Source organism: Diachasmimorpha longicaudata, chromosome 10 (genome assembly GCF_034640455.1).
Source record: "Diachasmimorpha longicaudata isolate KC_UGA_2023 chromosome 10, iyDiaLong2, whole genome shotgun sequence".
NCBI classification, from domain to species: Eukaryota; Metazoa; Arthropoda; class Insecta; order Hymenoptera; family Braconidae; genus Diachasmimorpha; species Diachasmimorpha longicaudata.
The window spans coordinates 7,526,543-7,539,862 of NC_087234.1; the positions used below are offsets into that span (position 1 = coordinate 7,526,543).

Consider the following 13,320-nt stretch of genomic DNA (forward strand, 5'->3'; position numbering starts at 1 on the left):
CTAGATTTGATGTTAAAGGTTTATCGTATGAGAACCTATATTGATTACTAATTAATAAAAAATTGATTGAGTTGGGGCTCGGAGGACTCACATCACGCAAATTAGAGTATAAGTCCTCATGAAGTTTGCGGGAATAATTTTGTTATTGAAGAAAAATCATAATTTCCATTTGAGAAACTTTTTTCTATATTTGTTGTAAGAAATTTATAGGTTATTAAATCACTAAATGATAGCATGAATAGATTCCCTCGTATTGTTGCATCTCATGAAGCTAATTGGAAATAAAAATTGATTGTAATATGATATGCCACTCGATTCGGATTAAATTGTCTAGTTTCCCTGGCGGACAGAAAAACTTTCACATTAATATTTTAACGCTATTAATCACGAGTGCGAGACTGAGATTTACTTGGAGAAATACTGGAAAATGAATTTTTCTCATTGTAGTTGCCATTTTTCTCGGCGCCTGGAACTGCATTGGCATTCTCCTGGGTGATGTATCATGTCTCATCAGTGGTATGTGGCAAATGGTGGCTGGTTTTGTGGTAATAATTGTTGAGGCCCCCTGCTGCTGCATGTTCCTCGATTTCGTTCAATCTGTGAGCGATAATGTTGAGAGGCGGCCGTACTGGAATCGAGCGGCCGGTTATTGCATGTAAGTATCTAAAAATTAACGTAACTTGAAAAAAAACCACAGAAAAAAATGGTTCAGCTCCCATGGCATTCCCCATATTCAGAATTTGGTGGGTAGGAGTAACGTGACATTAAGTTGAAATTAAGACAAAAATGGAACCAGAAAAGTCATCTAGATAACCTTGGACAAATAATGAAGTCACGTCTGAGCTCAAAAATTTTCCATTCCCAATTCCAGAATAGCGCTTCCAGCGATATTCGTCTGTCCAGGGGTGTCCAGTATATTAGGAAGTGGTCTGATATTCGGCGCGGGAGTAATCTACGGTCTCATGTCCATCGGGAAGAAGTAAGTAACGTAAAAATTCTGAAAATCCTGTCCTGTCTTCACAAAAAATGTGTTTCTGCTTTTCTAAACTCATTCATTATCGTTAATCATGTGTTATCGAGTACCAATCGGGTTTTAAACTTCTAATCATCGGAATCATTGATAATATAATCTCAAAATGGGGGTAACTGTTTGACTAAAAATCGGGATAACGTGAATGAACAGAGGACAAGGGCCAGATCCAGCTGGAATGGGCTCACCATCAGGTGTTGTGTCACCACCACCTGGTACTGGACCAACTGATCATCACACGACATTGATGGAGGATCCAGATGTCTGGAGGCCAACATAAAATGGATATTGCAACATTCATTCCACCACTTCGCTAATAAGGCAATAATCCTAACTACATTCGCAGATACCCTGTTGTCCTAGTGCATGGAGTAATCATCATCTCTCAATGGGGTTATGGGTTATCCTGGGCGCTGGAGAACGTGGGCTTGCATGGGCTTGCTTAATTACTTTTAAGAATTAGAATTGATTATGTTTATAGCTTTCTATTTTTTTCTCTTTCTAGTAGCGCCATTTACGGAATTAATTCAGTAGAAACCGCTGGAAAGTTCTGTGAAAATGAGGCTCTGGAGACAATGTCTGAATTTTTTTAATGATATTTGGTAGCTACAAAAAAATAAAATGAATAGAGCTTTATGAGAAATAATCAAGCTTGAGAATTCTAAAAATGACTTTGAAACATTTTTTGACATTGTCTCCTGAAGCTATACGTAGGAGAAAATCGTATAGAATTTTTCTGCAGGAATTATTTCCATACGTTAATTTTTCTATCATTTTTTTTCTATGAAAAATGTTTAGAGACTTCAAGAACAAAGGAGAAAAATATCATAACTCAAGAGAAAAGTGTAAATGACAATTGCTAGATTTCTTTGTATTAGTCCTTCTAGAGCCTGAAGCAGCTGAACACATAATCGAAACGTCTGCCTGATGACAATTTAATTACCATCTTTTCACTCAATGAAATCATGGAGATAAACTTATGAACTAATTCCATACATAATCCAACCTTAAAAGTCCTATACGATTTTTTTTACGTTTCATCAAGTCATCGTTGATTAGAAGCGACTAGCATGGGCCCTCAGGGATGTAAGGGCTCCTTGCCATACCTAATATTCCATCGACGTTTTCAGGGCATCGGTTGAAGAGATGAGTGCAGCAGCAAGGAATCCCCAAGCGCCTGCAGCAACGATGCGATCGAATCTCGTCGATAATGCACAGCCCATAGGCTTCACCAATAAACCGGATAGTAACGTTTGATTTAAGTAGTGACCAATGAATTTTATGTTCTCGTGAATGTGGTGGACAATGAGTGGTGGCAGGGGAGAAGTATCTTTGTATTAGACTCCGCATTTTTTTATCTGGTGAATGGAATAGGTGAATGTTCTTTGAGACAGTCGAATGGGTGCTCTAGTCATCCCTCATTTATTGTGTTTCAATATTTGCTCTGGCTCATTTGACTTGATGCTGATTGAAAACAAGTGATAGACTTTTCAGACTCGGGAGATCCATTTGTGGAGATTTCACACGGATTGCTAAATGATTTTTGTTTTCTTTTTCAACAGTTGGAAACGGTGATTTTTATCCACTAATTCAGAATGATTTTTTGCTCATTTTTTTAATGATTTTAACATACGAATGGATGTGCCAAAAGTAACTTCACATTCAAATGATGAATTCCATTTTCATTGAATTTTTTTTAGAAGAAATTTCTCAGTTTTTTTAGATTTTTATTGCTAAAGACATTCACAGCTTCCTGATGCATTCCCGGTGGAGGTATTTGTTGTTTTTTCCTCAATGGAGATAACGGAGACACAAATAGCTAAGGTTAGGTCAATTGAGATTTGCAAAATTCATTGTGCAACATTCAGAGGATTGAAGTCACTCAAAATAACATGAAGTTCCTCCTAAATTTTATTATTAAGTTTTTATTTATTTAAGAGTTACAAGACTTGAAAAAGAAAAAATACCGAGTCTGTCCACTTCGTGTAAACGTTCTTTTGATTAATAGCAAATTAATTTCATTGGTTTTGGGAAAAATGTGAGTTCTCAATGAAATTATTCCATTCGACTCGACTGCTGAGGAAGTTGTTGAGATTAGTTTAGCATTTTTCTTTTCAGGAACAGGTGTATCGATGCATTAAGAGTTGAAGTCCTTATAATTGATAGAGAATACTCACAACTTGAATGAATTCCTTTCGTGTTGGGAAGACATATCGAACTTGGGGATTAATAGTTCATGATAAAGTAATTAGGAATTATGAAGAATAATTAATTGTTTTTCAATTAAGAACCACCATTTTAATTTCATAAGTATTATTTCGATGTAAAAAATGTTAGGGCCTCGGTAAATTATTAAGCGATAATAAACGAATTCCCTTCTCGAGTCACGTACGAAGTTTGTTGTAAATTACATGAAGAGTCGGACAAAATGGAACGTCTTCAATTGCTAATAACTTGAGAGCGGTAGAGTGAAATTCAGCGGTGTTTTTATTTATTTTGAAGATCTGTTTTTGAGCTTTGAAATGAAAAGACAATCATTCAAATTCATTCGCCGTTTTCCGATGTATTGAACATTGAATACGTCCCTTCTGGTCAACTCTCTCCTATGTGTATCATTAACAAATCTTGAGAGTATTCTAAAGAGCAATGAAACACTTCAGAAATTATTTTCTGAGAATTTCAAAATCTTTAAAAATGAAAAAAAACCACAAACGGAACAGTGAAGTTTCTTCATTTCCATGATTGATTCTGCATTAAAGTAATAGAACATAATCTTACGGATGAGGAAATGCCATTAGAGGTGTCATTAACTCAGGAAAATTCTTCTGATAATTTCATAATTGACTTTAGTACAGAACCACTGATGAATGATGGAGGATTTTTATTTTCTCATATTTTCAGAAAAAAGACAATTAGAAATGCAACAAAAATATCTGAGGCGATTTGTACTTTTTTTCATTACTCATCGAAGATTTAGGAGAAAAAAACAATAGTTCGTATAGAAAATTCTCAGGAGGCTTCTTAGATTCGAGGAAACGCCCGCAATGTGTCGATTTGAGTTAATGATAAAACTAGCGATAGGAATTATCAAGTGAATTGCGATTATTCTATTAGAAAAACGAATGAGATAACTGAAAATATCATGTAGCTAATTTTTGGTGTTGATTCACAAAATATTGAATGAACTATAAAGTACGACAAAAAATATTGAGATAAAATGTCACTTGCGAAATGCATGAGTATTTTGAGTCAAACGGTGAAGAGATTGCTCTCGACACCCTTCGAGGTGTTCAAGTTATGTAAAATGAAATTGTCAATATAAATATACTATTAAGTTGAAAACACGAGTCATTATTAACAACTCCTCATTTTTTTTAAATTCATTAACTATGCCGTTGGGGAATAATTTCAGTAGAAAATGTCACAAGCAGTTTTTTCGTGGAAGCTTCAATAGCTAAAAAAATAATTTATTACATTTTCACGTTAGATTGTTCATTCTTGAGATATTTGGGTGGGAAACGACACCAATTTTCTCCACTTTGTAATTTATGTTCTCTCGTAAAAAAGATTGATAATTGTCAATATTACAACCTCAGCCACTGGGCAATTAAAGCCTTTCCGTGAATCTTCAGCAAATCAATCAAACGCAAGTTGAGCACTAAAAAAAATCCATGCTTATTTCAGGGAAATAAAATTTGTATAGTTGAGGATATAGTTGTAAATAATAATTCTACTCTCATCATGGATAATTATCAGTGCTTATCCCGGTTTCGCTACCGTATCCTCACTGATTCACCCGATAGACATATTAAATTATTCTAATGCCCTGTATGCGATAGAGTTAATGGCAGCAGAGTTAGGCGCGTTAGATGAACAACGTAACAACAACCTCTGAATGCCAGCAGTGGTCATTGTCAAGGCTCCTCGCAAAGCACGTAAAATTGCGTAATTCAATGTTTTACATCAATCAGCTATTACTATGATTATTTTATCGTTACGTTACTAATGCAATAGTCTTGACTCATTCGTAAATATGTTTTTATTGTAGTAGACGCTTCACCTGATTGAATTGAAAAATTCTCCTCGACGAGAGAAAACGTGGAGAAACTTCGAGGGAATGCTGACAGGAATCCCGATAAATCCATCATTATTATTTTTCTAATGGTCTTTAATTTTAAAAAATCCCTTTTGACTAGACGGCATAAACACGACAAATTGAGAAAATGTCACATTGCAATGAATTTCCGGATAAGCAGAAATTCGGCTAATTGTTTCGAAGGAATTCATATTTTTATTGTATACTACCACTTTGGGAAACCAGAAAAATGTAGAAACGTGAGCTTTAAATGGAAAAATTCCGACTTTGAACCAATTCCACTCGTTTATCTTTAATATTGATGAGCAAAACTAGTTTATTAACTATTCCTCAATCATAAACAGACACCTGTGTCGAAAATGCGGACGCAAATCGATGATCAATCAATCATGATTTTTTCATCGATTGTATAATTAATATAATTGCAAAAAAAAATAATTTTCATTGGCAATAATAAAGTAGAGTGCAGCAAACGTCCTTCCCCCTGACTCGTCCACTGAGGTAACAACAATCGCGCAATTATGATGCAACCATTATCGTCCGACGACTCTTATCAGTTGAAGCGATTGGTACGGCAATTAATTGCCATGCCAATCGGAAGTAGAAATTCCATTTGTCTTCCTCTCGTTCGTCGTACTCCCTCCCCCCATCCCTTTCTCATGCACGTTCCGTACATTTTGAAGTCCTTTTGACAAGGACAATTGGAAAAATATCCCCCCTTCATTCAGATCGAGTGGAAAAAATCATTTTTCGATTGCCTCTGGAGGCTTCCATCGATTCATCTCGAGGAAAAAAAAATCTGACTAATTGTTGGAGGGAGGATTGAGTGTGGAAACCTCTGGAAGAATCAACAAACTAATCAGTTTGATTACATGATTGAATTTTTTTTTCTGAATTAAGTTCATTGCGACTTTTGCGCATGGTAAAATTTTTTACAAGAATTTCGGACCTAAAAAATTAGTGTTTCCACTGTTGCTCTAATTTTTAAATGATTCTTCATAATTTTGGTTCATTTGCTTTTTATTATAAAAAACATTAAGTTTAACATTACCAAAATTAATTATCAAAAATAGGGATCAAATGTAAATGTGTCATTTTTCTTCTCGAGCAAAATGACATTTTTTTAAACATATGTATTTCTGAAATAACATTGACTCGTTTCACTTACCTCATTCGTTACGATTTAACCAACCGTGAGCATTGAATGAGTCGATTATATTTTCCTGCTTGTGTATGGAAAATTCTAGGGAGATTTGTACAATAAGAAACAACTGGCACGCTAAAAAAACCCGACGAAGAGGAGCGAGAAGGCAAGGGGGTGGATTCATTCAAAATGAACAATGTAAGAAAACTTGTTCCTCAATTTCCGGCAGTGCCAGCATGTTTTGCATAATTTTTTTGCTCTTCCGGTTTGAATATTAAAAAAGGCATTGAATTTTTATGTCTAAATGGAAAATCCATTGCGAGAAATGACGCTGTTTGTTTTGTCATGTTCTTTATGGTATTCAAATTGCACTCAGATCGCTTCAAGGTTCAGAAGTATGTGATTTAATGGGGCGATTAGAATTAATCGAAATTCTGATTGATTTCTATTCAATTTGTGCAGAAAATGTTATTTGTTTTCCTTTGGATTTTTTTCTCATAATCTTCCAATTAAAATAATAAATGAATAATGTCTTTGCATTTGAATTGGAGCATTGTATTTTTTTAAATTTAAGTTGTCACTTCTCTGTTCATTAATTGATCATTCCGTACAAATATCTTGAGTTAATGAATGGTCATTGAAAATTGCAGTTCAATACAATCGTTAATTTTAATTGAGTTTCCAATGAGCATTAATCAATAAATTTCTCAATGAAAAATTCCAATAAAATCAAGGGGAAAAATATCTAGTGCAAAAAAATGAATTTTCATTTGTATTAAAAGCAAAGTCATGTTTCATTCCAATTTCATAATCTCTGATTGCGAAAATAAATAACCATTCGAAGGATAAATCCCGACAGGCTCGATAAATTTGACATTCCGGAAACGAATAAAGCATCGTAAAGAATATCTTCCGTTCTACTAATCCGTTTCAGGGATCCTTGGCTCAGGAATAACTTTCATTGAAGGTTGATTCTGTCATCACCGAATGGCAAGGAGAGGATTATGAGATTGAAAAAAATGATAGAGGGCAGCAACCGATCAACACGTCGTTAGAATCATTTTACCCCGGGGCGATTGCGATACTGTTCCGCCTCAATGGTATTTTAATATCGGAGAAAATAACAAGGAACAGATCCTGGATTTTTTTTCTATCAGGGAGTTGATCCTTCACAAGGAGAGATCCGGGTAAACAATGGTCATGATCGTGATGGGAATTAACAGTCATATCGGTAATGAGGGAGTGCTGGGAAGGGGGAGGGCGATGGAAATCATTTAGTAATGATGTCTTGGAAATGTTGTCTACATTATGTGACTGGTTGATGTTGTTTTTGAGACGTACTGGGGGGCACTTGGCTGCGGGGAGGTTCAATTTATATGCAGATACGTGTGGAAATATTTTATAAGGTAATCCAACGGGTGGGGGAGGTGTTACAGTCTTTAAAAAATGTTTTTCATGAAAAAAATTCCTTAAAAAATTGTTTTGCATTAAAAGCGCGCCTACGATGGATCTACTTCAGTCATCGAATAGACAACACTCCAAAAATCCCTTTTCTGCACATCGTAATGGAAATCATTGTTCGATACCACGAGAAAAATCATTTTCTGCATTCATAAGAAAATATACTATTTGATTTTTCGCAACAAAATTTTCAGCACTCGGCGAATTTCGTAGTTTTTACGAAACATTTCTCCCTATAAATTTATCGAATTATCAAAGCAGCGGCGAACATTCGACATCTCTTCCCTTTTCATCTCGACGAAACCCACTGAGTGTATATAAGTCCACAGGACTGCAGCGATTCTTCTCAGTCAGCCACGAAAACTCATACACTACACGTGATTGCTATTTTTTTTATCATCTGAACTCTTGTACAACATCGTCATAGCAATGTGAATGAAGTTTCGAATTTCCAGTTTGTAAATTGAAGAGAGGAAAAAATATCGAAATATTTGATATCGTGATATCAAATATTTTTTTAATTCACCAGTAGGTTCTCCCTGGTAAGTAGTTTGCATTACTTATCCCTGACTATCAGAGCTCACCGGCAATTCGAAACGGATATACAATATTTGACCTCGGTTAAACGATCGAATTAAAATGAAATTTTGTTGCGAAATTTGTGATTATGAGTGCTCTTAGATGTGCTGTGTAGGCATGTCTATTTAAACTGTTATGCCACTTGATAAATGAGAATTTTTTCGCGGATGAGTTTATAGTGAAGTGGAAGACCGTAAGGAGATTTATTGCAAATCCCTCATTGTCAAAACCAGAAACATCCCGAGTGTCAAACACACGTGATATTGTCTCGTGACTCATTAACCCGTTAGTCATCGTCCCTTAAACAGTTTGAGGCCCTTCTGTAAGCGCGGCTATCATTCAATTGAAACATATGATCGGATGCGTGATGTGTGATTCGCATTTGATGTGACTTTACAACACCAATGATTACCTATTCAACGGCTTAATGCCAATGTGAATATAATTGAATCAGACTAATTTACTTCCTCCTAATTTTTGTCCGCAGGGTTTACCAATTGGGAAAGCAATGTTGAATCAATTTAAATTCTGGTGGAAAACTTTCAAGTCTACAGATGCGAGAGGTGTAAGTTGACTGCAATTTGTCCCAACTCCCACCCGGAAGTAATTTTAAGAAATTAAAAAATAATTAATAAGTAATCTTGAGAGAATAAAAATTAATTAACTCACGATCGCCTGCGTTCAGTCGCTGTCGACTTAAACCGCAGCTGTTGCCACGTTGCCACTTACCTCAATGGGGGTAGTGGCAGGATGGTAGCGAATGTGGCAATGCCGCCGCTCCAGCATTCTGCAAGGACGCACTCGGGTTCCGCGACACGGCTTTTCCGTCCGCTCGACGATTTTTTAGATAGAAAAAAATAAAAAAAAAAATGAATGATGCAAAAGCGCGATAAAATGATTGAGCTAGAAACTAATATTTTCACCAAACACATCTGACCCTATGCATGATGAATAATACAATTGATCTTTATCTCATCTAGGTGACAGCGAGTTTAGCAGCACATTCAGGTCAAATATCCCTCGGACTGTCCCAAGGTTTCAGTGCTGTGTTAATACCAAAATTACTCGAATCAAATTTGACAAGTATAATCGAGGCATCATGGATAGCGTCATTGGGGGTTATATCGAACCCACTCGGTGCACTCATCGCTGGCTCGACAGCCGAGTGTTTCGGACGAAGAGGAGCTATAGCCCTCGCTACACTGCCCCATGCAGCCGGATGGTTGTTCATAGCACTGTCAACGAATATATCGATGCTTTATGTCGGCAGATTTATCAGTGGTATCGGTGCGGGAATGGCTAATGCACTTTACCTCTATGTCACAGAGGTGATTATTGCTCTAATGTAGAAGTCACTCTTTCCAGAATTTTTGTTCATTTCCCGGAGCTTTTAGCAGTTCAAGTAGCATCGCGAATTTTGAGAATCCACTAACTGAATTTGCAGATCGCAGCGCCGGATCAACGAGCCTGCCTGGCCTCCTGTGGTCCCGTCCTAGTCTCCGTGGGTGTCCTCTGCAGCTACGCCCTAGGTGCCCTAACCACCTGGCAGTGCACGGCAGCCATCAGCATAGCCCCAGCAATTCTCTCCCTAGCACTAACCCGTCTCATTCCGGAGAGTCCAGCCTGGCTGGCTAGGAAGGGGCGCCTTCCGGAGGCCCATGAGTCCCTCCTCTGGCTGCGGGGCCCCGGCATAGCCTGTGACAACGAGTACCGTGAGCTCTGCAGCGTTGCCTCTGTTGAACATCGAAAAGAGGAGCAGATAAATTTAGCAAGCGCCATTTTGCAGCCCAAAATCTGGAAGCCATTTCTAATCCTCTTCGTGTTCTTCGCTCTCCAGCAAATGTCGGGAATTTACATTATTCTTTTCTACACTGTCAATGTTCTGAAGGATATTGGCACTGATATTGACGAATACATGCTGAGCGTTGGCATCGGCATTGTTCGATTACTGGCGGCTATCTTAGGGGCCATTTGTGCCGGTCATTTCGATCGCACGACGCTCGCCTGCACTAGTGCCATTGGAATGGCCGTGTCAGCACTGACAGTTGCCATGTCAACAGGAAGAACCATTCACACGGAATTAATTCCAAAGTGGATATCCATCATATGCGTTGGCAGTCATGTTGGCTTCTCCATGATCGGTTATCTGACCCTCCCGTGGGTCATGACGTCCGAGCTATATCCTTTGAGATTCAGGGGGGTCATGGGGGGGCTCACAACAGGAATTGCTCAGATTATGACGTTCACCGCTGTCAAAACCTATCCTGAGATCAATAATCTCATTGGGATACAGTTGGTGATGTTAATTTTCGGCGTTGCCAGTATATTTGGCGCCATATTCTCACTGACCATCCTCCCGGAGACGAGGGGTCGAAGCTTGGAGGAGATCGAGAGGCGATTCTCTCTCAATTTCAATTATTCCCGGGCGAGGGAGGTTAATGTCTTCGTCGTTGAAAAGTTTGGGAGAATTCAGGATAAGTTTGCAGAGTTGGGAAACGACAATTTCGCCTGTGAACATGACGATAAAATGAAGAAGGGGAATGGAGACAGCTGTGTTTAATATGGAAATGACATTCGACAATGACAGTCCGCTGATCAGTATTATATGAATAGGTTAAGTTATGATTAATTGTTTTTATACGTCTTTTATGGTAATAAATTTTTTTATGAAAAAAAAACTATTCATTTATCCTCCATTGATCCCGTTGTACTTACCAGCAAAATCAATACATGTACAATGATGTATTAACGATATACAATGATATACATTAGTTAGTTTTCCCCTTTACGACCCCCAGCCGGTACATTGCGGTCCTCCATTGGCTGAGGACCACATCAAGGTTAGGTTAGGTCGGCTCAAGTCACTATATCATTCGTGATAAGTCATTTCGCTATCTTTGAATCTTCGACTTTTCACAAGTAATTATTATTGAAAAAAATGCCATGTGGTGACATGAAAACCGGGTGTCTATATACCGAAACGGCATGTACAGTGTGTACACATGTTGTTACAAAGGTTAGAGCGTCAGGAACACACGCATGCGCACATAGACTTTGATCACAAGGCGCGCATATCGACTTGACGCACAATATGGCGTCACACGAGGATAAGTTTATTGACAGTATTCAGGAGAATTTAATAAACAACAATAACATTCACAGTGCAAAATGGATACCATTGTCACTGACACTTGTCGAGTACCCCAAAGGTTATTGATTAATCACTTAATTCGCGTTTTAATCCATTATTTTTTTGTAAATTCACGAATTCAACTCGAGTATGAACAAGTTGTTTATTGTGTACTGAGATGAGAAAGTAACGATCACTCGTCTATTTTTTCAGTATTTTAGAATTATCCTGACAGTTTCATGTGAAATTTACTACTGATTTTAGGGTTTAATTCATCATTTTGGTATATCTTTGCTTTTAGGAGACCTGGTAGGGCTTTTTTTGGCGCTCATAAGTCTGATGCCATTCGCTATTATTGCTGGCTTTATCACACTTATCCTGTTCAGGAGGGATTTACATACAGTAAGAAAACAATTCACTCACTGCATTTTAGTCCCGTGGATTTGCAATAACTCACTTCATATCACGCATAATCGCCAACGAATTTCAGATTTTCTATTTCATCGGTATTTTAATTAACGACGTCGTTGGATTAATTCTGAAGCATACGATAAAAGAACCAAGACCAATGAGACGAGACGTGGTGTATGTTGAATATGGCATGCCCTCAGCTCATGCCCAGTTCATGTGGTTTTTCGCAGCATACACAACAGCGTTTGTGTGTATCAGGTGATGACTGACATTCACCTGATAATTTTGATCATTTTTTCACGATTTTAATTGTCAAATCATTTTTTTTCTTCAACAGGATGCATCACAACAGCAATAGTACAGTCTCTGAAAAGTTCTGGAGATGGACAATAATAGGGGGATGTTTGTCTGTAGCATCTCTCGTCACCTACAGTAGAATTTACCTCCATTATCATACTATTTCACAAGTCCTGTGGGGAATGGTGATTGGTATTACCATGGGGGTCGTTTGGTTCTCCATTATTCATCTAGTCTTCACACCTTATTTTCCTGTTATGGTGACATGGTAAATTGGAAATAACATTGAAGATAATTTATTTTTATGTTTAATTATTTAAAAATGATTTGTTCACGAATATCACAGGAAAACATCCGAATACTTGCTTCTGCGTGACACAACTCTAATTCCAAACGTCTTGTGGTTCGAATACACGAATATCCGGACGGAAACACGAGCCAGATCGCGAAAGCTCGTCTCCATGAAGTCTCAATGACGTCTAATGGTCTCGCAATGGTCTGATACCAAATAAAAAATTACTTTCATACATCTATTTGATTTGACTGAACCTTGTTTCAATCACTCTGTTTTTCCACTGAACAATCATTAGACAGTTCTCTCACTCCTTAATTTTTTTTCTATCTTGAGCCATTAAAATGGGTGCGCACGTTTTTTCAATCATTGTCTAGATCTAATCGTTGATAATTCTTGTAATTTTTTTATACTGCATCGATCGTTTGTTACCAGGGGAAAATTTTGTAAATTATGCATGAAGGCGAACAATATTCCTTTTTCCCTGATCTGAAAAGTTTGATGAATATTTTATACGAATAGTAATGCTTCGATAGTGAAAATAGAATCATTCCATTGAGTTAAAGAATCAAAATAGCCTCACGTTGTTTAATGCTATAAATAAATTGTGATGATTATTCCCATTTTGGTAATAACTGCCCTTCAACTATTGAGGTCAGTGCCCCAGGATCGACTGTTTGCCTTCAGGGTGAATATGTTCTTTTTACAACTGATTGATTGATTTGATACTGACAAATAAAGATGAATGAGCCATTACAGAAAACGAGACCTGAAGATTATTTTTTTGTCTAAAATTAATTTTCCCCACGATTTCCCAGGACATCCAGGTTTCTCTTTTCGATTCGCCAATTACATTGTCAGCGAAAAATATTGGGAAAAA

At 37.3% G+C, this 13,320-nt stretch overlaps 3 protein-coding genes across 4 annotated transcripts; all 3 read left to right on the forward strand.

Moving 5' to 3' along the window:
* Positions 1 to 234: 234 nt before the first annotated feature.
* On the forward strand, positions 235 to 1,493 carry Fwe (flower). The gene is made up of 5 exons (XM_064129923.1): positions 235 to 250; positions 448 to 655; positions 872 to 979; positions 1,184 to 1,292; positions 1,377 to 1,493. Exons 1-5 carry the CDS (start codon positions 235 to 237, stop codon positions 1,491 to 1,493), a joined length of 558 nt encoding a protein of 185 aa, XP_063985993.1.
* LOC135166789 (facilitated trehalose transporter Tret1-like) lies at positions 878 to 10,988 on the forward strand. Of its 2 annotated transcripts, none has more exons than XM_064129383.1 (4): positions 878 to 979; positions 8,798 to 8,875; positions 9,291 to 9,638; positions 9,755 to 10,988. In XM_064129383.1, the coding sequence occupies exons 2-4, from the start codon at positions 8,819 to 8,821 to the stop codon at positions 10,868 to 10,870; spliced, it is 1,521 nt and encodes a 506-aa protein (XP_063985453.1). In that variant the 5' UTR covers positions 878 to 979; positions 8,798 to 8,818; the 3' UTR covers positions 10,871 to 10,988. The 2 variants fall into 2 exon arrangements, with proteins under 2 accessions (XP_063985453.1, XP_063985452.1); XM_064129382.1 differs by lacking the exon at positions 878 to 979 and adding an exon at positions 2,283 to 8,273.
* A 169-nt stretch (positions 10,989 to 11,157) lies between these two features.
* LOC135166804 (dolichyldiphosphatase 1-like) lies at positions 11,158 to 13,214 on the forward strand. Its single transcript, XM_064129424.1, has 5 exons — positions 11,158 to 11,519; positions 11,742 to 11,842; positions 11,931 to 12,109; positions 12,189 to 12,416; positions 12,495 to 13,214. Exons 1-5 carry the CDS (start codon positions 11,402 to 11,404, stop codon positions 12,622 to 12,624), a joined length of 756 nt encoding a protein of 251 aa, XP_063985494.1. The 5' UTR covers positions 11,158 to 11,401; the 3' UTR covers positions 12,625 to 13,214.
* Positions 13,215 to 13,320: the final 106 nt, after the last annotated feature.

Coding starts and splice junctions, on each gene's coding strand:
- LOC135166789 (XM_064129383.1), top strand. CDS start 8,819: ATGTTGAATCAATTTAAATTCTGGTGGAAAACTTTCAAGTCTACAGAT. Junction 8,876..9,290: donor AGTCTACAGATGCGAGAGGT/GTAAGTTGACTG, acceptor TATCTCATCTAG/GTGACAGCGAGTTTAGCAGC. Junction 9,639..9,754: donor TTTACCTCTATGTCACAGAG/GTGATTATTGCT, acceptor CTGAATTTGCAG/ATCGCAGCGCCGGATCAACG.
- Fwe (XM_064129923.1), top strand. Junction 656..871: donor CGAGCGGCCGGTTATTGCAT/GTAAGTATCTAA, acceptor TCCCAATTCCAG/AATAGCGCTTCCAGCGATAT. Junction 1,293..1,376: donor CATTGATGGAGGATCCAGAT/GTCTGGAGGCCA, acceptor CTACATTCGCAG/ATACCCTGTTGTCCTAGTGC.
- LOC135166804 (XM_064129424.1), top strand. CDS start 11,402: ATGGCGTCACACGAGGATAAGTTTATTGACAGTATTCAGGAGAATTTA. Junction 11,843..11,930: donor TCAGGAGGGATTTACATACA/GTAAGAAAACAA, acceptor AACGAATTTCAG/ATTTTCTATTTCATCGGTAT. Junction 12,110..12,188: donor ACAGCGTTTGTGTGTATCAG/GTGATGACTGAC, acceptor TTTCTTCAACAG/GATGCATCACAACAGCAATA.